Source organism: Rhodnius prolixus, unplaced genomic scaffold, assembly GCF_049639745.1.
Source record: "Rhodnius prolixus isolate KJV_2025 unplaced genomic scaffold, Rpr scaffold_4, whole genome shotgun sequence".
NCBI classification, from domain to species: domain Eukaryota; kingdom Metazoa; phylum Arthropoda; class Insecta; order Hemiptera; family Reduviidae; genus Rhodnius; species Rhodnius prolixus.
The window spans coordinates 1576196-1601679 of record NW_027411614.1 but is presented as its reverse complement, the minus strand read 5'-3'; the positions used below and the strand labels follow the sequence as shown (position 1 = coordinate 1601679).

Genomic DNA, 25484 nt, shown 5'->3' with positions numbered 1-25484 from the left:
TGACATGTAATAGACTAACAGTTTTATGCAACATAATAGGAACCAATATCTATCAAATCAGCCTAGCAAGAGTTGTCCTAATACCAAACAGAAAAGTCTGACTTTTAATAATGCATGCTTCCAAGCCTCAGTCTAATATATGTCTATACTTAGAAACCGTCTTTTTGAAGTACCCGTATTTTCGGAATAAATTGAAAAATATTTGCAATCTTAAAAAGACTTAATGGCTAGGATGGTAAATTTGTGTGCTTCGATCATCGACGTTTGTATCGATTATTGTTAATATGGTCGAATGAATGAATTGCAATGTATCATCTACATCTGTGTTTGTTTATTTATACTTGGTTATGTTTGTGGTTATTGGCCGTTTAATTTGTTTTTAGAGATAATAAGTGTTCACTAATTTCTTGTGTATTCATAAGTGAAATCTTTGTGAACTTTTTAATAAAGTTTTTACAGAATTCTCAGGAAAAACCAGTAATAAAAGTCTATCACAAAGCTCTACTTTAACAAGCTTCGGAATGTTTGAGTAAGTATATTTTGGAATACTTATCCTGGTTTCCATAAATTTGTTTGCGATTCATTAAAGGGTATAATGTGAATAATGATTACTTACGTGACACATCGTTATTGCTTTTTGAATTTTCATAATTAAGTTACGTTAATTAATTTTCATAACAAGTTTCGCTCTAATCCAATAAGTAGTACAGTAAGTAATATAACAACAATTATGAAACAAAAACTACATTTTGTAAGAGGTGCTTGATTAAAAAAGTTCTGGTAACAATTGTAAAATCTTGTCCCTTAAATTCTGTCAATTATATCAGTCAGCTACTTAAAGGGCGATGAACTTCAAGAACTTGAGTAATTGCAGGATGGCTAATGTGACATCAACGTAAGGTCAAGAAAGAAGAAGAAAAAAAACTTAAGTAATTACCCGTCAGTGAACATAAAAGCAGGAGAGAGGCTTTTATTTTTAATCAACGCAGACGAAAACTAGGTTTCTGTACAATTTTTATTACTGTTAATAACCCATTACCCAGGATTCAAATTTATACTGGTGTTTTGCTATATCCCCCAGTAAGGATGCTGGAGGTAGTTATTTTCTCTGCTAATACTTTAGAAGCTATTTGAAAGGTAGCTATCAATTATAATGGTGAAATAAGAGCCATATTTTCTGTAAGACTAGTGGCTATAAGTGCTGAAAAAGGGTTGTTCCTTCTAGTTGATTTAAAGGCAGCGATTTTGAGCCTAATCTATTGATACCTAATCCCTGCATTGTCCCTGCACCCTAAGTGATCAAGATTTTCTTATTGTTAACTGATTAAAGCTCAAGAATCTGTCGCCACCGTGGCGTACAGGTAATCAAATAGGAAGCAGAGGAACAAGGGAAAGAAGTAGTAGATTTAGAGGGGTTTAGTTGGCATAAAAGGGCAGATCCGCCCGCTTGTGAAGGATTAATAAAGCAACAACTAACAACCTGAAGCCCAACTTACGCTGCTTTCAACAAGGAAAAAAATTTGTTTTAATACAATACTTTAATTAAAAAATTAATATTTAGATTAGTGTTTATATATATATATATATATAAAAACTTGTAAAATATGTATTGCAATTTTGTTTGTTTGTTTAGATATGGATGTGCAGGAAAATGTTTATGAAGAGGTACAGTTAAAACGCAGAAAGATCGATGATGAATTTACGCCTCCGGTGGATATGATGGTTCATGATTATGATGATGAACAAACATTAGAAGAAGAAGAAGCTCTTGGTCCCCTTGAAGATCCTCAAGTTGAACTTTCAAGCTTAGAAAAGGAAGGAAATATGCCCTTGGAAGATTTAATGGCTATGTATGGTTATAAAGATCCTGATAACATGAATCATTCTTCTGATGAAATGAATGGTGATAAATCAACAGAAACAGAATCCACAGATAAAAAATCCGAACCTTCAGAACTCGAGCAGTTGTACAATGATAATGAAGCCGAGGCCGAAAATGAAATCAATATAAGACCTACTAGGTATGGTTCAAGACACCAAAGTGAAGATGAAGAAGATTATGAATTCAGCCCGGGAGAGGAAGATAGGAAAAAAACTATAATGGTTGGCAGTGATTATCAAGCTTGGATTCCAGAAGTAATGTGTAAATACGATGACGCCCTGCCTTATGAGAATGAGGACAAATTAGTTTGGGACCCGAACAAAATGGTACCAAAGGAAATCGAAGATTACCTGATTAAAGCACAAGAATCTATTGCTGGCAGTAATCAAGGTGTTAGCGCAATACCAATGGGTAAGCATACCCGTGACGATGAAGAAGCTTTATATTTACTGCTACAGTGTGGTTATAATGTGGAGGAAGCTTTAAGAAGACGGAGAATAAATGCTGTTCCATCAAATGATGCAATGAGTCTTTGGTCGGAAGAAGAATGTAGACATTTTGAAAATGGTTTAAGAAATTTTGGAAAAGATTTCAGACAAATCCAACAGAATAAGGTAAAAACAAGATCTGTTGGTGAATTAGTACAGTTTTATTATCTTTGGAAAAAAACTGAGCGACACGATATATTCGCAAATAAAGCTAGATTGGAAAAGAAAAAATATGCCCTGCATCCTGGAATTACAGATTATATGGATAGATTTCTGGAAGAACAGGAAGGCACTGGTGGTCGTGATCGAAGTACCTCCCCAAATATACATTGTCTATTGTATGGAGATCCGAAATGGCACAGAACTCATGAAAGCCAAGGAGATTCTTCGGATAATAATGAAGTTAAAATTAAAAGTGAAGGTACTGTTCAGATTGTTTTGAACAATGACGAAAGTAAAACCGCGGACAATGTAGACTTTAAGGAAGTCGATTAAAATTGAAGTAGAAAAGATAAAATTACATATATTTTTTTTTTTTGTTGCTTTTATATTTATTTTTCTACCACATTTTGCTACTTTCCTTTAAAAAAAAGAAAAAAAAGATGGGACTTTGGAAGCGCTCTGAATATGTACAAAATTAAAATATAATTTGAAGTGACATTACTAATTTAAATCTACTTGTGAAAAAGTACATTCTACTATTTACAATTAATTTATTTGAGAAATATGTAATACTCGTGTTGTGAGTTTACAATGTTACATTGCGATTTAGTCACTGAAAACACTTAATGTGCAGATATGATAGTGTTTTTTTGTTTTATTGAATAAAATAACTTTGTTCTGCTACTTAAACAAACATTTTTAAAAATATTTATTGTACATATACCAGAACATACAACTATACCAATATAAATAGGTGAAAATTTAACAAATTAAATTCACTGGTTGGTTTAACTTTTATCAAATCCACAAAGGATTTTTTAATTCAAGAAAAAAGAAAAAACATCTTTAAAAGTGACCAATATTTCTTTTTGCTGATTTAAACCCGAATTTATGGAGAAAATGGAACAAATTAAATTGCTTAACTACTTTCGATTTTATTTAAAGACAAAACTGATTAGCACAAAACCCTAATCAACATTATTTCTTAGCAATTTTTTAATCAAATTCAGCAATTACTTCTTAAAACACCATATCGGTGGAAAAAGAGAGTGGATTTATAACTAACTAAATATTAAGGTAAATTCAAATTTAATCTTTAACTCTAACCTTTATAAAATTGTATATTATTAACAGTTATGTTTCATCATACGGGACTTGGTATGTATGCCGCCGATGGACCACCTTCAGTTTCCTAGGCCCTCGATATTTCTTATGGTTGGTTAGTGTAGGGTGTTGCCTTAAGGAACACACTTTGCTTTGAGCAGCCTAAGAAATATGGCATTTTGCGCTTGATGATTTCATTAATAGTCCAAACAAAGTCCATTGCAATTGTCTGAAGGAGTGTCGCATCAAAGAGGGATAATTGGCGGACTTGAACCTTTGGCGTATTTCACCAATACGAAATGTTTCGATTTGTCTTCTCACATCTGGCCCTACACTCTGAACAGTATGTACTGGAATGGTGGAATGTACGTTCTATTCCTCAATGATTTGTGGAGAATTTAGTATCTTTCTAAAAATTCTCTTCTTTGATATTTTTGGTACCAATGACTTTGCCTTTTCTGTGGTCGTTATAGTGTCGATACAGCATTCCATCTGGATAAAAGTTTTGTGTCCTGGATATTTGGAAAGCTTTACACACCCTTGCCGCTTCTTAAGCTATACTTTCTATGTTCCGCACCTTCTTGTTAGAATAGTGCGGTCTGCACTTAATTTTTAGTCCAGTTATTCATGTCTATTATGTACATATCTTATAAACTCAAAGAATGACTCACTATTCCTTATTGTTACATTGTTGACTTTTTTTTTCGTATATTTTTAATAAAAAGTCATTACAAATAAAATATGTTGAATTTGATTAAAAATGGATTTAAAGTTGCTTGATAAAACAGGTTTTATTTTAAAATTAAATTTGTATTTTAAATGTGAAACGTTTTCAAATGAAAATCTCACATTTCAGAAATATTAATATTTATATTGTTCGTGAATGTCGTTTTGAAATCTCAGTGATTTATGTATTCTTTTCTAAATAATGTTTGTGCAAAGAAAGACGTAAAAATAACTAGGAACAAAAAATGTAATTATTTCAAATACTGCTAAGACATGTAACAATTATTGCTATTGAATACAGTGATACACTAAAATATGTAATTCATAAAAATAATGATTCCTCTTAAGCTTAAATAAAAGTTTTAAAAGAAAAAAGAAGTGAGGCCTTATACTGTATTCAACAATATGATATTGTTACAATTTGTAACCAATAGATATATATACCCGTTTTTCTCAATAACTGTATGATAGTTTCCAGTAAACAATTTTAACTGTCGAAATAATAATGATGTGTAAGAGATTAAAATATCTTTATAAGAATTTATTTATAACGGGCGACATTGTATTCCGTCTGTTTTCCCATAAATATGTGTGTAGTTCAACTTTGAATGGCAGGCATCAATAAATAAGTGAATATATAAATTACGGTTTTCAGCAAAATACAATAATTTTTTTCTTATATTGACAATAATAAATCGTTCAAACACACAAAAAAAAAAAAAAATAATTAGATTTGTCAATGTTTCCATTTAGCTTTCATCTGTTTTGTGATTTACAATAGTTCATATGTATAGCCCATGAATGATTTGTGTTTAATTTGAATCTAAGTTTTTGTTTGCAAAAATATATTGTTAAAATTAAAATTGTAAACAACAACTAAACGCGATGTACTATTCGTATAAAATTTCTAAGATGTTAGTGCCCTAATTTTTTCACCAAATAACAAGCCAGTTTAAAAAACTAGCTGGTTAGCATTTTAAATTATTATAATAATTTATTTATTGATTCTATTCTCAAGGTTTTATTTTATTTAACTGTTGAATTGTTAGTACTGCCATTTATAGGGTAAAAGAAATTGGTTACTTCAACCAATTTTATGTGTCTGTAAAGCGGACAGTCTTTAGCAATCAAATGATTTCTAAACTTAAACATTATTTTTTTATTTATTTTTTTTGTCTAGTAAACAGTAACTTTTCTAATTGAACAGTTAAAAAAATCAACGCTTGAGGACAGAATCAAAATATTTGTTCAAATAACAACTATTAAGAATCATAGACTACTGATTAAGAATCAAGAAATAGTTCTTTTGGGACTTATATTTTTTTAGGTGGGAATTGGTTTTAAGATTATTGAAATATTTTTTTTTTTTATCATTGACCCGTCCGAAAGCTTTATTGAATCAAATAGTAGATTTTTGGTACTGAATGAGATTGAACAGCGATGAATAAAAACTTCTTCTTTTTTTTTTTATCATTTAAACTATATTTCGATGGTGTATTTAGTAATCTCAGCGCTGCAGAAGAATACATAATTAAAAAAGTTAGGGGCTTTTTAATATTTAACTGTAGCAAAGTTTGGGGTGGAATAAGTAGATAAGTAATCAAGAAATTTATTATAGAAATTCATTCCTTCGTAATAAGCGTAAGTGTGTGATGATTTGATGATAATACATCACTTATGGCATTTACCTACCAAGGAAATCAATTTCTTTTGGCTTTTTTAATACTTCTTACTTTGGAAACTGTATTATAGTTAAATATATTCACATTTTATCTCCGTTCAGTCATGTATTCTTTCGTAGCCTGAAAGATTATTAAATACACAATCGAAACTACGGCTGAATGGGCTAAATTATAATAATAATAATAGTTTTTATTTTTCCTGACCAATCAACCCTTCAAAATCAGCTGTTCAATACCCGGTGGTCGAGAGTGAAAAATAAAGAGAAAACAAATTAAATCGATTTATTAGAAAAAATTCCATTTCGATTCCAAAACTTCATTGGAATATTTAATTTTAATTTATTTTATTATTATTAGTATTAATATTGTTGATATATTTACTTATTTATCTAATTTATTTATGTTTCTTTTTTTCATAAGTATTCCATCTCTATAAATTAAATAAGAGAAAAAAACATGTTATAGTTAGCACCATTACAGCATTAGGATATTTGATGAACTGGAAATTTTCCTAGTATAGAATATGGAAAAGCAATATTGCCTAGAATATTTAGTTGTTTCACAATATCAGTGAAAATAATAGTCATTTAAGTTACAAATTAAATGACTGATCTATTACGCGGTTCTTGATTGTTTCCAGATTTTATTGAAATATATTTTTCCAATATATTTTTTTTTCTGAGCGATCGTAGAACATTTTTAGAATTAGAGTTTTTTAAAAAAAAAAAAAAAAAAAACACTGACTATTAATTTGAAATTAATTTCCAAACTTATTGCACATGCTCTGGACAATCACATATCAGTCTAGGGCTTTTTTTTTTTTTTTTTTCTTGCAATCAGCTTGTGCTTAACATGTTAATATAAGCACAAAAAAAAACTTATGGAACAAAAAAAATTGTTCACGAATATATATATATAAAAGAGGAAAAACAAAATAAAAAAAACCCTTTAACATTGATTTGAATTGGCTAAAGAAGAACGAATCAAGAAATTATATATTATGATAGTAACAGTTCTTATTTTTTTAGATTTTAATTATAGAAATATAAAATGTTAATTTTATTTTATTATATTCTAATGTTAAATAATTATACTGTTTTATACTTGGAAAAATACAAATTTTGGAAGTATTTTAATAATTAACAAAACAAGTGAACTTATTTAAACTTTTTCTTCCTTATATTTTTTAAGTGAATCGTATTTAGCTTCGAAAATTGTTTCTTAAACCGTGCTAATGATGTACTGAAACCGAATACTTATTATTAATGGGATACCTTTAGCCCAGAATACTGTGATTAAAATAAAATTCCAAGTTACCAGCGACGAGTGTTTTAAGTACTCTAAAGACGGTGTAAATAAATTTTTTAGGTATGAAACTTTCTAATATAATATCACAACATAAAAATCGAATGCTTTATTGTAACTTGCCAAATATTTCTCTGAATTGGAGGATTTATCGGAGGTAATTGCCCTTCTTTCTAATTTCCTTGACCGCGAAATCAACGAGGATGAATCGATCGATTTACTTCTCAAAGAAAGTATTGAATTCATAAGTAAACTACTCAATGGGTTTCATGACATGTTTTTCTTTGCTTTTGTAGACTGAGCTCGCTCACATTGAAGCACACTATGTTAAGAAACATTTTGAATGTTTCTGCTGCCTTAACTTTCTGTACATACATACTCATCAGGGAGGAAGTACCTACTTCTATGCCTGGTAACTAACTACCTAGAAGACTCTTTTTCTGCGGAAGCCGCTGGAAGAAAGGGGACCCAGCCGATTGTGATGCCCATTCCCCTGGGTCTCTAAATCCTCTCCATCACTTTCAGGGTAGATTCACGATTCCTTCTCAAGCTAGCGTCAGCTTTAGTAGGGAGAGACTACTATAATAATAGCATATTTGGTCATCTTATTAAAACTGTCCGGTAGGACAGTTGTATAAGGATTGATCGTCAAAAAGTGCACGAAAAAGCGTAACGTTAAAAAACACCCAACTTTGACAATTTTTTTCTCTTTTTCTATAAAAGATAAAATTCCCAAATTTTCTTTAAAATATAGGGCAAACCCTCCTTTATAACTGTAATTTTTTTGCAACCCCCAGACCTAATAGATTTCGAGAAAAAAGTTGCCGAAAATGAGCAAAAACGGTATTTTCAGAAATTGTTGTTGTTCTTCTTCTTCTTCTTCTTGTTGTTGTTGTTACCTTTTTTGTAAACTACGTAGCGCCTAAACGCGAGAACCGATTTTCATGAATGAGGTGACATTCGATTCGGAATTTTATGTAGATGTGCCTTTTGGGGGTCTCGACGCTGTACACCGAATTAGAGAGGAGTTAGCCCCCTTTATGTAAGGCCCCCTTCAAAATTATTATTACTAATTACTCTGTAAATCTTAGCCCGATTTTAATAAAATTTGGTAGGATGATAGAGTTAGGGCTCCCCTACGTAACATTAAAGCGGCGATCTGCTCTTACACTAGTTAAGGGGAAGTATAGCAATCGTTTCAAATTATCGACAAGTGAACTGATTTTCATGAATGAAGTGTCATTCGAATCGAAATTTTGTACAGATTTGCACTTTAAAAGTCTCGTCGCTACGCCTCATATGGAGGGGAGTTTGCCCCACCCAAGTAAGGCCGTTTCTAAAACTATTATTACCAATATTTCTATAACGCTTTGTCCGATTTTGATAAAATTTAGCACGAAGAAGTGATTAAAGCTCCTCTACATGGCTGTGAAGTGCCATCATGCTCTTACACCTACTAAGAGGAAGTACTGAAATCGTTAAAATTATCAATGGGTGAACCTATTTACATTAATGAATTGTCGTTCGATTCAAAATCTTTGCCTCTTTGCCTTTTAGGGAGAAGTACTGTAATCGCCCGTTTATTTTTCTTACTCCTCTTAAAAGGAAGGTCTGAAATCGCAGTTTAAATTTGCTTTTTACGTACAAATACCTTCCTATTTTATATAAAAAGGCTTTCTCAAAAAAATTGTTATTGAGGATGGTTTGGGGACCGCAACTATAATCATTCTTTAAAAAGATCTCTCCAGTGGTAGTTACGGTTCCTACTTAACACCTTATCAGGTTATAATGTTAGAATTGCTTATTCCAAATTTAAAAAAAACAGTAAAGCAGATATGTAACTTAGCAAAATAGACAAAAATGAAAATCTATCCAAAAGGTACAAAAATCTCCTTAACAAAAACTTACAGTTTAAAAAGTTAAGTATAAGGGTTGATTAAACGCCAAAAGGTACACAAATCAGCAAGTACCCAACATTTCATTCAAGCTTAGTTGATATAATTTAAGTAATTTTGCTGCATTAACTTTTCCTTCACATTTTTTAGAATTTATTAGATGTCACAGAACCTTATGCTGGCCATTTTCATCTACAAAAAATTTGTTCAAGTAGCACTGTAGATTGACTGTAATATCTATTAATCTATAATAATCAAACTATTAATTACAGGTTAAAAAGAAAACGTTATAAAAAATAAAAAAAATTACGAGGCTACAAAATTTAAAAACTTTTTTAAAAAAATGCTTACACCAACATACATCAATGATTTCGATTATTTTATTTTTAATAAAAATCGTCTGTTTAAGTTCATTCTTCGATTAAAGTAATTGTTACTTTATGTAGTAGTCAAACGTTTATAATAATAGGTAATAATTATCTGCCTTTATAGAAAATAATATAGTTTTCTTCAATCACACTCTCAATGTAGCTGTTCTTCTCACAATGTTATATATATGTTATGTAATATAAAATAAATAAGTATTGCATACTTTTAGGACAGATAATTATTCCAGTATTTTACTGTAAGTAAAATTAAATTACAATTGAGAAATGAATAATTGTTGAATAATCTACTTGTTATTAACTGTGTGTTATTTGTGCTCACGAATATTTCGGTAAGACGAATTCAAGTCTGAAATATTGTTTTAAATCCTCCGTGATTCAAATTTAAACAGTAGCCGACTCTAACTTTGTCTTTTTCTACTTTAACATGCATGTATAAGATGTGACAACTTCAGAATAAAGGGCATATTAAAGATAAATCAGAAGAATAATAATTATTTGGAATAGAGTTAAAATAAAGTACCTATTTAAAAACGAAGATATAATATACATTTTATCATAAGTATAACCAAATAATATTATGAACGAACTGGCCAGCATAAGGGTCTGTGACATCTAATAAATTCTAAAAAATGTGAAGGAAAAGTTAATGCAGCAAAATTACTTAAATTATATCAACTAAGCTTGAATGAAATGTTGGGTACTTGCTGATTTGTGTACCTTTTGGCGTTTAATCAACCCTTATACTTAACTTTTTAAACTGTAAGTTTTTGTTAAGGAGATATAAATTGTACCCTCTTTCAGTAAGTAGCTCTCTTCCACCAGATTATAGCTCACAACTTGTGTATCCCACAGACAGTTTTGTTTATATTTAACCGCAAGATATGTTGCTTTAACTGTTAGTGATATTTCTACAATTCTGAATCTGATTGAACGTGATTTTGTAAACTAAAAAACTCTACCTTCTCTACGATCATTCCTGCAATGACGATTAAGTGAATGGTCAAAACTAACTATCCTCTCAAAAATATTACATTTCCATTGTAAGAATAGAAAAAAAAAAAACAACTAGGACTTTTACTGGAAAATTTCAATCAGCTTCTTTACAGTAACGTTTTACGTTCATAATTCGGTGAAACATCAAATGAGATAAGTTGATTTTACTTAATGCTACCAATTTTAGAATGATTGGCCAAAAGCCTTTACTAGAAACTTACACCTATTAGTTTTCTTTTTTTGGCCATCATAGAGATTGAAACTAATTTAAAACTTCTAAAATGCAGTTAATAAGAAATGTTAAAGCTTCTTTTTTTTTCTTATGTAACTGAAATGTTTGAGGCCTTTTTCTGCCAAATTTTCTGCTACATATTTGGTCTGCAATATCCAGCCTGAGACAATCGTTTGGAGCACAGAAAAAATGCAATTCACACTCACCCGCAGAACAGAAATAAAAGATAAGACTAATATAACTTACGCAGACCAAGGAATCAAATCTGGGACTAACATGTAAATATCCATGAAAGAAAAGCACTCAATTTTATTTTTATTATTTTCCAAAAAACAACATTAATAGGAAAAACTAACTTAAACATCAATATCACTGTAAAAAAAGAATAAATTTACAATTCAATATAAATGTTCTTTTGACACTTGTAATTTTTTATTCATATTGTCGTTTCCAAGGTTCTTGATTTCATATATTTTTTTTTTAAACTTTCAATATTTTGGCTAAATAAAAAAAAAAAAAAAATGGGAAGTATACGCTCCAAATGGTCTTTAGATGAAGCTTGCTGTAAAGTTTATTTATTTATATTTAACCTAATGTTTTGTGTAAGTAATTGAAAGAAATTTCTGCTTAAACATCAAAGCTTAGTTTGTGTTTGTACATGAATATATTTTCTTATGTTTCATGTTTTAGGCCTCAGGTTTTTTGATGGTATGCCTGGGATTATGGATTATGTTAAGTTTGAACAAATTTGGCATATTATATATGGAATGTGTATGCAATCTTCCATGGATTACAATGGCTTTTGGTTTTATCATTCTTGCCTCCGGATTTGCATCTTATTTATTTCTAAAGAGGTCTCTGTTTTTGTTCTTGGTAGGCCAGACATGGTGAAATTGAGTTTTATATAAACAATCTTTATTTTAATTTTTTTTTTTTTTTGTTAGAATAATTTTAGAATTTAATTCAGATTTTACACACTAAGAGAAGCAACGAAAGGGTCACAACCTCGAAAAATAAAATACAGAAAACTAAATGTGTAAAAGAGACAGGATGTTCGCATCAAAAATTCTTAAAACTCCACGAAATCTCCAGGGGTACTTAAGAGGTAGCTCTTAAGTCATATTCACTCCAGATAAAAAAGTACGCCTTAGAGAGGCTTGGATCGCTTACAAAATAACTTCCAGATATTATTTCTGGGTGTGTAGAAAGGAAAAGATCTTTGCAAGATTTAAGGACCAGGGTACGCCAATGGCGTGAATACACAAACGATTACTTGTTTGCATTACGGATCTAGTGGTCGGAATGAAGTTGGTTGGATTGAAATGGGCAGATCTAATGTGAATGAAGAAAATTGATGACAAGAGAAGTCTGGATTGACCAAGAAGTCGCCCAGTCAACAAATGACTGGACTAAGAGAAGAACCGCAGCAAGAAGGATGGTAGAAGAATAGTTTGTAATGCCTAGAATAACTATGGAGGCCTTGGTTCTTTTTAGGACATTTGTCTTAAGAAAGCGTATGTCTCCATGACACATGTTATTGCTAATCTGGCTGGTAGGCAGAATGGAATATACTTGTTATATGGGAAAATTAGAATCTGGATCTGGAATATTTTTACCTCAAAAAAAGTCATGTAATAATGTGGATGGCCATAAAGATCCTAAAAGAAATACATCAAAGATTTGCTTCAAATTTTATGGATCTTTTGCAAATCACAGTTTGGCAATTTTTGTTATAAAATAAAATAATGGATTCTTTTATTTTTCAGTACGCCTCCTGTTTATTTGTTTTATTTATTTTTGGAATATTGATGGCAGCCCTTATAACTTATTATTATTCTCGGATGAAAGAGACCTTAGAAAAAGGAATAACAAGTCAAATGGAAAACTATCTTAACAATCCTAAAGATATGATTATGGATCGTTTACAAGCAGAAGTAAGTTAATTCTTAATTTCAATTACACTTTTTTCCATCATTAATTTATTTATTTTTCTTTTAACAAAAAAAAAAATAAAATAAAATTAATTATCTCATTAGTTGGAATGTTGCGGTAATATGGAACCAAATGATTGGCTGAGAACCTCAACTGGCGAGATCCCACCATCCTGTTGTAAGTTTAAACTGTGTGATACTACAAAGATGGAAGAAATTTATAATTCTGTAAGTAAATTAATTCATTAATGTAATATAGTAATTATTTATTTAATTTAAGTCTTCTGCGTGAATCGCTTTGCTGGAGAGCAAGACAATAAATAGGTGATTTCTAATTGTTACTTGCTTTCACTTGGCAACATGATTGAAATGATAATATCTTTTATTTACTGTTTACAGTACTTAAACTGCCAGGACAGATAACACACCAACCTGTAATGTGAACGATTTAAAACAAGTTATAATTGTTAATAAGGCTAAGCCCTGAAGATGAACGTTCTAGAACGTTAAGTTCTCCCTTATAAGCCTTCTCTTTTAGCAAACTTATATTTAAGCTACATTTAGAAATAAATTTGAAGAACACTTTGAAGTTCAAGATAGTCAAGTGAGCGTTCATACTTGGTTTTTTTCTTTGTTTAATACGATTTTAATTGTTTTCGTTTTGCATTTGTTTCAGGGTTGCTTACCAAAATTAATGACTCAAATTCAATCATATAGAAATACTCTCACTGTTAATATATTGTTTGGTTGTCTACTTCTATTAATTGGAAGTATGTTATCATTTGCAAATGCCTATCATTCCGTTAACAGCAAATATCAGGAAGTTAAATAATTACTGAAGTATTACTCCCATAATGCCATCTACCCAGATGTTTGCCATTTGAGATCTTCATATACTAAGCTGAAAGAACTAAAATAAATAATACTAATTTTGATATACTTATGAATTTTTACTTGAAAATATGGTTGGTATTTAAATGACTTAAATTTTCTAATGTTGGTTTGATTTGGCGTAAACGATTGTTGTGACTTTTGTGAAACGTTGACGTTGGTCAATAAATTGTTTATGCGAATGCTTGTGTAGATCACTATGAAAATTATGATTCCACAAGGCCAACTATACAAATTTGCACACTTTCTTCAGACAGACTTACTTTGGTTACCGACCACCTGAGGTGGACGGAGTCGAAGAGAAAATATCTAACAATTCTAAAGCATTAGATCCGATGCCAAAACCGTGAATCAAACTAGGAATTATTATGTCTGAAAAACTCCGTTTAGTGAGGGAAAGACTGTGGATCGAGATTCAATATACTTTTCAAGGTAGTCCGGGGACGGTTCGAGATTGTTTTTCACCCGATCATCCCAACTCTTTAATGTGTTTCGAAGAGGTGAGCAATGGGGGGTCGCAAAAAATAACTCAATTATCTGACCTGCCCATGAAGTTGAACTTCTCATTTAGTAGTGAACATCAAGGCTTGATTTTCTACTTTTGGACAAAGCAATAATGAGTTCTTTTCTTGGTCTTGCAATTTTGCGTGGTAAGAGCATATGTGGGTTGGGAAACCAAGAAAAGGATATTTTCAAGAGCGTCGTTAATAGCTATCTCACGAGTAATTAAGGCGTCCTGTTCAAAAGCAGTTTCGTGTAACATAGACCAAAAGTCTTTTATGGTGAGATTTAAAAGGTCTTATAATAAATGCTTCCTTCGTTTTAAACATTCGCCTTATGTTGTCACGAACCAATTAATGAATTTGGTTAGATGTTTTTTTTTTTTTTTTCTGGAACTCGATCTAGTTTAAGTAATATTAGCAGGCGTAAGTTTTACATATTTCATTTTTTAAATTTTTCAGATATCATATTTCAATGTTCCCACCGCATTTTTTCAATAATGCAACATTTCCACTTCATTGTTCTCAGACTATACACAGCTTAGTAATCTCAGTTGATCATAAGAACTGAATACATCTGCAAATGATTACATTCTGTTATAATACGTTAACGTAATCTATTCATTTCTCAATAAAGAAATGTTCACAGATTTGTTGAGGAAATGAAAAGAAAGGAAAACTTTCTAAAACAATATTTATTCATTAAATAATAAAATATTATGAATTTAATTTAAACTTACAAATAACATATCACAGAAAGAAATAAAATGAAAGTAAAACGTTCTTTCTGCAAACTTCTTTTCAGACAGAACTTGCAGGAATATAATTTTTATTGAAACCCAAAAACAATTAATAAAATTCCGTTTTTTTAATTTTTATTATTTCATTGAAAGTAAAGTTATTCGTTATGCGCAAGAATTAGAATTAAATGAAAAATTACGAAAATTCCCCAGTAAATTCATTTAGTAAGGACTGATATACTTCTGTATGTACACTTTCCATTACGGAATTTTCTGAAAAAGAGTTTACAGAAGACCATATATTTTCAGAAGTGATGTTACATTGGCCACCCAAAGAATCTTTGTCAAAAGTAAGTTCTCCGGTCATTTCATCTAGTCGTGGTGTATTATGTTCAGAATGTCTGAACAACTCATTTGTATTATTTTTCAAAATATCTTCCATATTAGATGCTGAAGAATCAATTGGTGAAAATGTGTCGAAGAATAAGCTATCAAATTCGTCAAATCCATCACATGAATCTTCATTAAAATCAATTCCAAATGAATCAAATGGGAATTCTTCATCAATGGGTGTACTATTATTGATATTATTATTTAAATTTTTGTAAGATTGTGTACTCTCTTCAGTTACAGTAACTATTTCTCCAGTGACTTCATTTAACTGAATTTGTTCCGAAGGTACATCCTGCTGTTCATTTACAGTTGCTGTTTCTGGCGGATTTTCAATATTCAAGTTAATGTAGGACAGCACACCTGTGGATTCATTAAGAAAAACAGCGCCTTTAGAGTCCACATTAATGTTATTAAGAGTCAACACGCCTGTAGTTTCGTTTAAAGTGACACTACCAGTTCCTTCTCTAAAATTCCCTATCGTCACCATGTTTGTAGATGTAACACTGGCCACAGGTATTGGCTTTCCTTCACTTGCACATAATATGTTAAGCTCGCTAGTGGCTTCGCTTAATAGAACGGTCTGCTTTAAGGGATCAGTCAGAGTTTTACTTACAAAGTGATTATCACAATTCTTGGAAGCCTCCATTACATCTTCTGTCTGATTTTCATTTTGTCCTTCACTATTCTCAGTTTTCATCATTCTAAGACTGGAAGTATTTTTTTCTTTGCCGGTTGGCGAACGACGCTGTTTTTTAATAGCTTCTGGGACCTGAAACGATTTTATTCCGTCATAACGTTTATTAACTTCCTCAAGAATGCTAGCATTGGCGGCATGAACATTTTTGCAATGCTCTTTCATTTTGTCAATTCGATTATTACTATAACTGCAACTAGGGCATGTTAACATTACATTCTTCGAGTTATGAACTCCTTTGATATGCCTCTTCACATTTTTAGCAAATTTAAATTTTAAATTGCATATTGGACAAGATACAGGTTTTGAAACATGTAACTTCTTATGTTTTTTAAGCATAACTTCTGAGGAACAATTAAAAGTGCAATTATTAACTTTACATTTAAACTTGTTACTATGTATTAATGAATGTTTTTCCAATTTACTAGCAAATGGTGCACCATATCCACAAATATTACAAGTATGCTTTTTCTGCTTATGTCTATATAAAATATGGGTTTTTAAGTAAGGAGATGTCTGAAATGATAAATCACAATACTGACACTTAAATGGTTTATCCGAACCATGGGCTAATTCATGTCGCCACCATTCATTTCTAGTTTGAAATCTAGAACGACAAACAGAACACGCAAATGGCTGAGTATTTTTATGATCGAGTAAATGATCTTTCAAATTATTCCGATCTTTAGCAACAAATAAGCAAATTGAGCAAACATTTTCTTCATGTTCATTTTCCATTAGGTGTTCTAGTATAGATTCAATTTTAAATGTATTATATTCACAACTTAAGCAAATATATTTTCTCTTATGAAATATGTGGCTATGTTTCTGCAATAATTCACTACTACTGAATTCATACTTGCAAATTCTGCAGGCATAATTTTGCTTTCCTTCATCAACCGAAGTAATGTTAAGCTTTTCTATGGAATTAAATAACTCTTTCTCGTGAAAAGGAGAATACTTGTGTCTTACCCAATCATTCCTATATTTGAACCGTTGCTTGCACAGTGAGCATCTAAATGGGTAAGTTCTGCTGTGATCATTAAAATGGCTTTGCAGACCTGAGTTACTATCTGCTTCGAATAAGCAAACAGAACAAGTATTTCCTCCGTGAAAACTTTTCGATAAATGCTGTAATACATCTCCCATTTTAAAAGAAGTATAATTGCACTCCAGACATATATAATTTCTTTTATGAAATACTTTTTTATGTTGTTTAAATTTGAAACTGTTATTAGACTTAAAATTACAAGCTGTACAAACATATTCTTTTTTAAATTTTAAACTATCTTCGCTGTGTACCAAATTTCCTTCAACTTGATTAAAAGCTTTTTTATTGGCAGGCTTCGCGACAACTGCATTATCACGACTTCTTGTCTTGGAGTATTTTACAAACTCAGTAAAATTTTGAGTGTCATCAGATACAATGTCAGTTTGAACGTGTTCATTTTCAATTTTTAAAAGGCGACCATTACTTATACTATGATGTAAATGGTCAACATAAGCTTCAATATCGAGTATACCCTCATAGGTACTCCCTGAACTTATCTGGTTAGAGTCGGATAAACTATCTAACAAAGATAAATGGTCTCTTTTATATCTCTGGCAGATAAGTAGTAACACATCTATTTCTAAATTATTTGATAAATTCACGACATGATCTAAGTGTTCGGGATCTAATTTAATCTTTCCAGTATAAATAAAGTCAATTATTTTACAGGTGCATGTTACACAATTGTTTCTACTAGATCCGTTGCATTTAGAAACTGAAGATATATTCACTTGCATAGGCTTACTAAAGGACCATGAAATATTTTCTTCAGCGTACTTGTTAAATAATCTCATCATAAATGGGCTGTACGAAGCAAGGACACAAGAATGAGCCCATAGTATAGCGGAACCATGTAGAAATTGTACGTCACAAAACTGTCCCGAAGATTTTTGAGTGAATAAATTATTTAATATCTCCTGGGCTATTGCTTTTGGGACAGTATCTTCAATGTCATTCTGAAAACTTTGACATATTTCGTCCATTTCGGAAATTATTACACTACTAGTAAGGATAAAAACTAGATATCACTAATGATTATTAAAGGCAAGAAATACACTATTATCATGACAATTATTAATGTTCGTAATTTCATATTAGACCGCACATCATTTTTTTTTATATCACTTTCCTACTCTATGATTTGAAGGCTGAATGTGAACGTTAGGGGGGTAGGAAGGTACCTGAAAGGACGGTAGGTTATAACCCAGTGGTGAAATTATTATTGTCACTGTCCATAATATGTGAATCACAGAGATCTCAACCGAGAAAGATGAGCTTAATAAGTATCATTACTTTTCTCAAATATGATAAATAGGTTCAGGATTCGTTTGTAGAATTGGCTGTCGAATTTTGGCATGAATAGTGGCCATCCTTCTGTGAGTGATGAAATAGGTCTTGACATAGAAAATATTAATCTTGGAGGAGTATCTTTAGAATTAGTTGTTAAAAATAATACCAAAGAAAGAGAATCAAGTGATTATATTAGTGAGTATTGTCTTTATTTGTATTTTACTTGTTTGAAATTAAATCTAATCATTAATTACTGTCCAAATGTTCTCTTAGAATCATGGGCAAATGTATCTCGAGGTGGAGCTGCTGGTCAAATGAAGGGTTGTTCAGATGACATGACATCTTTAAAAAACCTTAAATTTGAAATAGTTTCAGCCAGAACAGTAGAATCTAGAAAACACAAAAAATATGTGGTATGTAAAGTAAATGGCTTATATTTACCGATTTGATTGTTATTTGTCTGAAGTCCTATTTATTTTTTCGAAGGCTTATACCGTGATGGTCCGGGTAATGGATGAAATGGAAGACTCGCATCCTGCAGTATTAGAAAGGCGCTATAACGACTTTCTAAGCCTTTATAACGCTTTGAGGAAGGATTTTGCTATTCAGTTGTCTACAATACCTTTTCCAAAAAAAACCATTGTTGGAAACTTTTCTCCTGAAGTTATATCTTCAAGATGCACAGGTTTTGAAGCTTTTCTCGATTTAATTGGCAGTACTACACAGATAAGATGTTGCGAGGCTGTCACTTCTTTTTTCCAAGAACGAGAGCTGATAGACGCCTTGAAATTGATTCGAGATAAACAGTATTATCAGGTTCGTTTGAGTGTATCATATTTACTTTTAAATATAGTACATCTTATCTATATTGGTAATCTCTCTAAGCAAACTGGATGTTTCATATCTTCTAGAATTTAAGAAAACTTATGATAGTAAAGATAAGAAGGAAATGATTAGTTAAACAACTTTGGTGTAAATTCTACAATAATTGTAATGCGGGAAGGATTATCAGTACTGGACTGCCTCGCAATGGTCTTGGGTTCGAATCTGTTGCGTACCCTATCTAGTTGTTCTCTTCCTAGAAATCTATCTATCTATGTACCACATAGTCTACAATAAGAAGCATTAAGGCATCTTAGCCTGTCTTCTGTTTCCAGAATGTCCTGTGTGTTTTCTGGAGAGCTCTCTGTTCTTCAGTTATCCAAACTACCGCCACCTTCCTCGCTTTATTTGAATAACTAAACACACTTTCTTTCTTTTTTTTTTTTTTTGCATAGATCAGCGTTTCTTCTGTTGCGGCAGGCGGTACTTTGTAATTTTGGGCCTATAATTTTTCCTAGAACTTTTTTTTCTTTGCCGTTCAAATTCCATTCCCCTTTGGTAACTGTCCAAGTATCCGAATCATGGGGGGACAATGGAATAGTCTAATAAATGAAAATCTTGGCCTGACTGGAAATACTATTGCTGCTAAGCGTCTTAAATCTACTGGTTGTAACCTGACTCTTTCTATTAGCCATTAGGCTATTCCTCTTCCTATTAGGCTGAAATACGACACACCCTCGGAACAGTGTTGCCATTCTTGCAGTTTGATCCAAGACGATCTTGCGGCCATCGTGTGTGCAAATCAAAGATAAATCAAGCGTAATTTGACTTAAGTTTCTTACGAATTACATTTTCGTGTTGTGTCTACTTTAAAAACGATTTATTTTTAAATTTTTAAACACAAACTTAAATTACGCATTAAATTTCTTGCGAAAATTATTATGTTTGAAACAGTATAGATTTGTCTAAAAAATACTATTATAATATTATATTACACATTCTATCAGAATTCTTAGCAGAAAATTATAGCTAGAATATTTACTAGCTTTTTTTCTATTTTATAAACAATATTAGTTCAAAACTTTCTTGAACCGATGTTCAAGTTTAGGAAAATTTATAGAATTTCTTGGATTTTTTTCTTAAGTTAGAAACTACTGGTCTCATCTGCAAAGTCTGTTAATCACTTAACTACTTCCAGGCGATACCACTTGTAGAAAACTGTTTCTGGGTGATGAATAAATTACAGACTGATCGAGCACCGGCTGTTCTTCGTAATTTGTGTTTATGGATGTGCGTGATCGGTGAAAGTGGAGATCCATGCGCCGTCGGTTTAGCAGGATTAGCTGTACGTAGATTCCAAGGTGTTAGCGATTCAGAACTTCTCAGGTGCGTAAGCGTTTCATTAATATTTATTGAATTATAATTATAAAATTGATTTACAAGAAAGCTTAACTTTGTTTAGAAGAGGTTTTAAGATTAGTATTGATAGTTAAATTGATGATGAGTTATTAAAAAATGACTATGTTGATGTAGTTTCTGTATATGAAGCATATGTTTAGCTTGAAGATATTTTAAACCAAAAATATTATGTATTTAAGTATGTTATAGGTAATATTTAAATACTAGTAATTTTAATACCTTGTTATTTCTACAAGCGCATACATTTTTACAATTATTATTTCTTATTGCTTCAGTTCAGTTTATAAATTGAAAATAACTCAGTATGGTATTTCTTTAGATATTACGTACCTCTGTTAAGTACAACTATTGAATTATGTCGGCGACATGAAAAAGATGCTGCACCACTAGTTGAACATCTTGAGTCTATGATTCGACGAGGAATTGCAAGGCCAGCTGCTCAGCCATTATTACAAATGCTACTAGATGACTTTAGTAATCATGAAACCACTTCATAATTGAATTTTCTTACTTGTAAATTTAACATATTAATGAATTTAATGCTAATTTTTGTATTAAGTTAAAAAAAAGAAAAGTATACATCCGTTTAAGACTTTGTGATTCCAAAATCGAGTCTTCCTACCGATAATTAATGTATAGTAGTATTTATTGCATTAGAAAGAATTATGCATCAATTGATGTTATTTTTAGAAAAAGACAGTACTTTTTATTTTTATTTTTTACTGACACACAATCTTTATTTTGTTGAAAAAAAAGCTCATGTTTTCAATTAAAAAAATGCTTAGCCCGACCTTCCACAAAATTTTTGAAATTTTGTTGTAAGGCAGTAAAGCTTGAGTGATATTTAAGAGATTGATTATGTTTACTAAACAAGGAGAGTATACAATTTTTTTGTTAGGTAAATGTTTAGACATTTAACTTTATTTAAACAAGTTTTTTTTTTTTATTTTATTAGCAACAACATATTTTATGCATATAATGATTTAATAGCTTAATGATTCAATTAGAACGCGATCATCTCAGAATCGTACTCTAAATGATGAATTTGATTTCCATTTTCTAAGTTTTTGTATCCACTACATTTTTTTGGGGGGAAAAATTTGTATTTTGATAGGAAGCCTACTCTTTGTAATCTTTTAGCGCATTAAATGCTGAAACAGAGGATACCAAGATGAGTGGGGAGCCGTTAAGGATAATTCTAATGCAAATCATATCATTCCTCTGAGGTTTTCCAGATTTTTGGCTGATGGCTTTCCTAAATTAAGTGAACTTAAGGGAAGAAAAAGGAGCCGTTAGTCAGGTGTTCTCCAGATATTTCAAGACTGGCACTCCGTATTAAAGGGTTTTGAGGAGAGTGTGCATCCATGCACTCTGGTTACCGAGCTCCCTAGGGAAATCCCAGAGAAGCGGTTAGCCGGTAATTTTGGATAAACAATCTTTAGTGCAATAAAATGTCCATAAGGTAGGATATATTCCGTTTTAATAACTGGCAACTAATCAGGCTCTAAAAGGAAACCAGCAGATTAGGATTACCCAAAAAATCCCTTCCCCCAATGAGGATATATTCTTGGAGCTCCTTCTTCAACGAAATCACCCTCGTGATAATCATTTTCACATGTTACGTGTGTCACTTTGGATTAGGCTGGGCTAGAGTACACTAAAGTCAAATAGTTGCACATATCAACTACCTCTGCAGGCTCCCAGTGTATCGGAGTTATCAGTAATGAGTGTTATTTGTGTTTGTTGGCTGGAATCAAAACATCCCTAAAGAAGTGTCTATGGGATATTAGTTATACCCAAATTTTCAAAAGACAACGCTTTGCTTGGTGGTCCTTTTACTTTGTCAGAACATAGATTACGCAATTCAATAACGTTACACCATTAAAGTAATTGTCTGACAGTGAACTGGTAAGAATAACTTGAAAATGGCAATCAATGACTCCTTTAAAGTCAACTGAATTCTAGAGATGTATTAGAAGCCTAATTCGGCTAGGATTAAAGTGTAAAGGCCATGCTAGTCGATTATAATATCAGAAGTTAATAACTGCTTAATAAAAAAAATAACAGCTTCTGGAAAATTGTTTTTTCAGACGCCTGATTTAGTACTACTTATTTAACAAACATTAGCATAATATGATTTCAAATGAAATATGAAGGCTACACCAAAAGTTATGCACAATTATTTTTTATTTTGTTATGTGTTAACAACTTACATTGCTACTATTTCTTTAATTGTTAAATGCTTCTCTATCTTTAGAGTATCTTTAGTTTTTTTCCCAGTAACTGTGTTGAATTATTAACTTAAGACTATAAAGTTATTGCAAAAACAGTATATTTATGTAATTTTATTTTATATGAGAGGAGCCTTCTCACAGTGCGCTGCCATGTCTCTGGGTTATGTTTTTCGAACATCAGAACACAGTTATACTGAAGACGTTCCTAGAAATAGTAGTTCTACCAATAAGCGAACCTGGGGCTTCCGAGATCATTGCGCTTCGACCAAACTCTTATTTCAATCGTCAAAATTAATAAGTATTAAAATGGCTGAGGTAATGAATAGCAATGTTATAAGTCTTTTGCGTGGATAAACTCGTAATTTAAAGAAATTGGTGATTACAAGAAACTCTGTGACAGTTTTAAAATATTCGTATTTGAATAAGAATATAACATGAAAAAGTCATTTTTTTATTACAATTAAATTATATGATTAATTTTTAGTTTTGTTTTAGCAGGGAAGTTATTTAGTAATATTCTTTGTTAGCGTTACAATAGTTCATAAGTTGAATTTATTTTGGTTGATACGTATTAATTGTTAATAATTGTAATTCAAACTATTTTAAGATTTTGAAAATTGAATTTTTATTTTATTTTTTTAAATAATTGTTTTAGTATTTAATTTTAATTGTAATGTTTAAAATTATCTCTTTATGATTCGTGTTTTTGTATTTGAAATTGTGCCTAGTTGAGTTATGGCGATTATTAGTTAATTTTGTAATTCTTATTAATTGGGACCATTTTATGTTTCATCAATGTCACAATTTAAGCTGCTTTTTTAATCTAGTTTTTTAAAAATTTTTTAGATGTGTATATAAGTTTTTTTAAAAAATTAATGCCAGTAATCAACTGAGGTCTTTTGGCACCCAGAACCTTTGTTCGGTGCATTACCTCCGAAATGTTCTCTCGATACAGACAGCAATCACCGTCTCTGGACTCGGAACAGTAAGAGACCCCTAGGAAGAGAATAATCTGAGAGCATTTTAGCTGGACTTTGAATCTAGAGATCTCTGCTTTTACTTCTTGAGACTTTCATTGGAAGTGTAATGGAATATCTGGAAACATCTTTGTGTCCTTTTTCCGTCTACCCATTTCAGGGTAGTTTTCTACAATATACACTTCCTGCTGGTCCTAAAAGCAAGTTCTAAACGAAATGCTGTTAAAGAGTTCATTAAGATGGTCTTAATCCCTACCATCTTCGTTTGCTTCTTTGTCAGCATTCCGTTCTGCATTCCCTGATAATTGCGCCTCTTATAAAATGTCATGATCAGTCCAATGTCATCATATCCAAATGGACAAAAGATTTGCTTAATTACTTTTTAAAATACTTATCTTTGTGTCCTTTTTCCGTCTACCCATTTCAGGGTAGTTTTCTACAATATACACTTCCTGCTGGTCCTAAAAGCAAGTTCTAAACGAAATGCTGTTAAATAGTTCATTAAGATGGTCTTAATCCCTACCATCTTCGTTTGCTTCTTTGTCCGTTCTGCATTCCCTGATAATTGCGCCTCTTATAAAATGTCATGATCAGTACCAAATGGACAAAAGATTTGCTTAATTACTTTTTAAAATACTTAGAACAATGTATTTGTCAACAAAATGCTTCTTTATAAACCTTTAGAACGACTATAGATTTACAATATCGATTTATAAATCTATCGTATCAATTGGATTGAATTTTTCTTCCAAGAAACCTTTAATCTTTTCTGAAACATCATATCAATCGAAAAATCTTCTAATCAAATGAATTCAAGTAGACCTTAAAATTCTCTTCGATAATAAAATTCCATCTTGACACAACACAATCAATTTAGACAGCAACTAATCTTGCCAGATTTTTCTGATATTGTTTACTTCTTAACTACGCTTGTTTTAAAGAGATAATATTTCATTACCTGGGTACTTTTTGATTTTATTTGCTCACCAATTCTTAAGTGTATGAGATTACCAGGACGGTTAATTTAAAAGATGTATGTTTTGTCGAATTACATTTTTCGGCATGATGTAAGACTTGAATTGTTTGATTTAGGTCAATAATATTTTTTTTAACCATTTTTGACTGCCTCCAAATTAATTAACATTATTAAGTTTAAATGATTGGATGTGTATATAAGTTTTTTTAAAAAATTAATGCCAGTAATCAACTGAGGTCTTTTGGCACCCAGAACCTTTGTTCGGTGCATTACCTCCGAAATGTTCTCTCGATACAGACGGTATTTTATCTTCAATAATACTTAGGTAGATTTGTCTAGTTTGTTTAAATTTGTCTTTGTTATTTGCTGTAATTTTTGTTCAAAATGGAATTGGCAATGATGAAAGAATATGTGATGAAAAAACGTTTATGCATTATACTCGTAATTCGTTTAAAGTTCCCTGACATTATTTTGTGATTTGTTCAAGTAAATGTTAAAAGAAATTTTATATAATTTTTTTGCTTCATGAATAATTTGACCACAAGTAGTATTTTTTTTAAATTTATAAGTAAGAAAGAACAATAAAAATTCAATTCTAGTCATGAATTAAGATTAAACAAAAAAAATGATTAGAAAAGTAATTTGTGAATTGATAAATAATATCTCGTATCATTTACATATTACAATTTTAAAAAAATTTAATGTAGG

General features: G+C 31.1%; 4 protein-coding genes across 6 annotated transcripts; 3 read left to right on the top strand and 1 right to left on the bottom strand.

The window, feature by feature from the left end:
• Positions 1-163: 163 nt before the first annotated feature.
• LOC141455522 (mesoderm induction early response protein 1) lies at positions 164-5783 on the top strand. Its single transcript, XM_074130643.1, has 2 exons — positions 164-529; positions 1634-5783. The coding sequence occupies exon 2, from the start codon at positions 1636-1638 to the stop codon at positions 2863-2865; it is 1230 nt and encodes a 409-aa protein (XP_073986744.1). The 5' UTR covers positions 164-529; positions 1634-1635; the 3' UTR covers positions 2866-5783.
• A 5514-nt stretch (positions 5784-11297) lies between these two features.
• On the top strand, positions 11298-13836 carry LOC141455524 (tetraspanin-6-like). Of its 3 annotated transcripts, none has more exons than XM_074130646.1 (5): positions 11298-11460; positions 11549-11745; positions 12625-12792; positions 12895-13017; positions 13466-13836. In XM_074130646.1, exons 2-5 carry the CDS (start codon positions 11569-11571, stop codon positions 13619-13621), a joined length of 624 nt encoding a protein of 207 aa, XP_073986747.1. In that variant the 5' UTR covers positions 11298-11460; positions 11549-11568; the 3' UTR covers positions 13622-13836. The 3 variants fall into 3 exon arrangements, with proteins under 3 accessions (XP_073986747.1, XP_073986748.1, XP_073986746.1); XM_074130647.1 differs by having other exon boundaries at positions 11549-11712; positions 13466-13833; XM_074130645.1 differs by having other exon boundaries at positions 11549-11731; positions 13466-13818.
• A 1021-nt stretch (positions 13837-14857) lies between these two features.
• Positions 14858-18227, bottom strand: LOC141455516 (uncharacterized). Its single transcript, XM_074130625.1, has one exon. It carries the CDS (start codon positions 18039-18041, stop codon positions 15117-15119), a length of 2925 nt encoding a protein of 974 aa, XP_073986726.1. The 5' UTR covers positions 18042-18227; the 3' UTR covers positions 14858-15116.
• Positions 18228-18245: 18 nt separating this feature from the next.
• On the top strand, positions 18246-25337 carry LOC141455523 (sorting nexin-20-like). Its single transcript, XM_074130644.1, has 5 exons — positions 18246-18543; positions 18622-18761; positions 18835-19164; positions 20369-20556; positions 20909-25337. Exons 1-5 carry the CDS (start codon positions 18414-18416, stop codon positions 21084-21086), a joined length of 966 nt encoding a protein of 321 aa, XP_073986745.1. The 5' UTR covers positions 18246-18413; the 3' UTR covers positions 21087-25337.
• Positions 25338-25484: the final 147 nt, after the last annotated feature.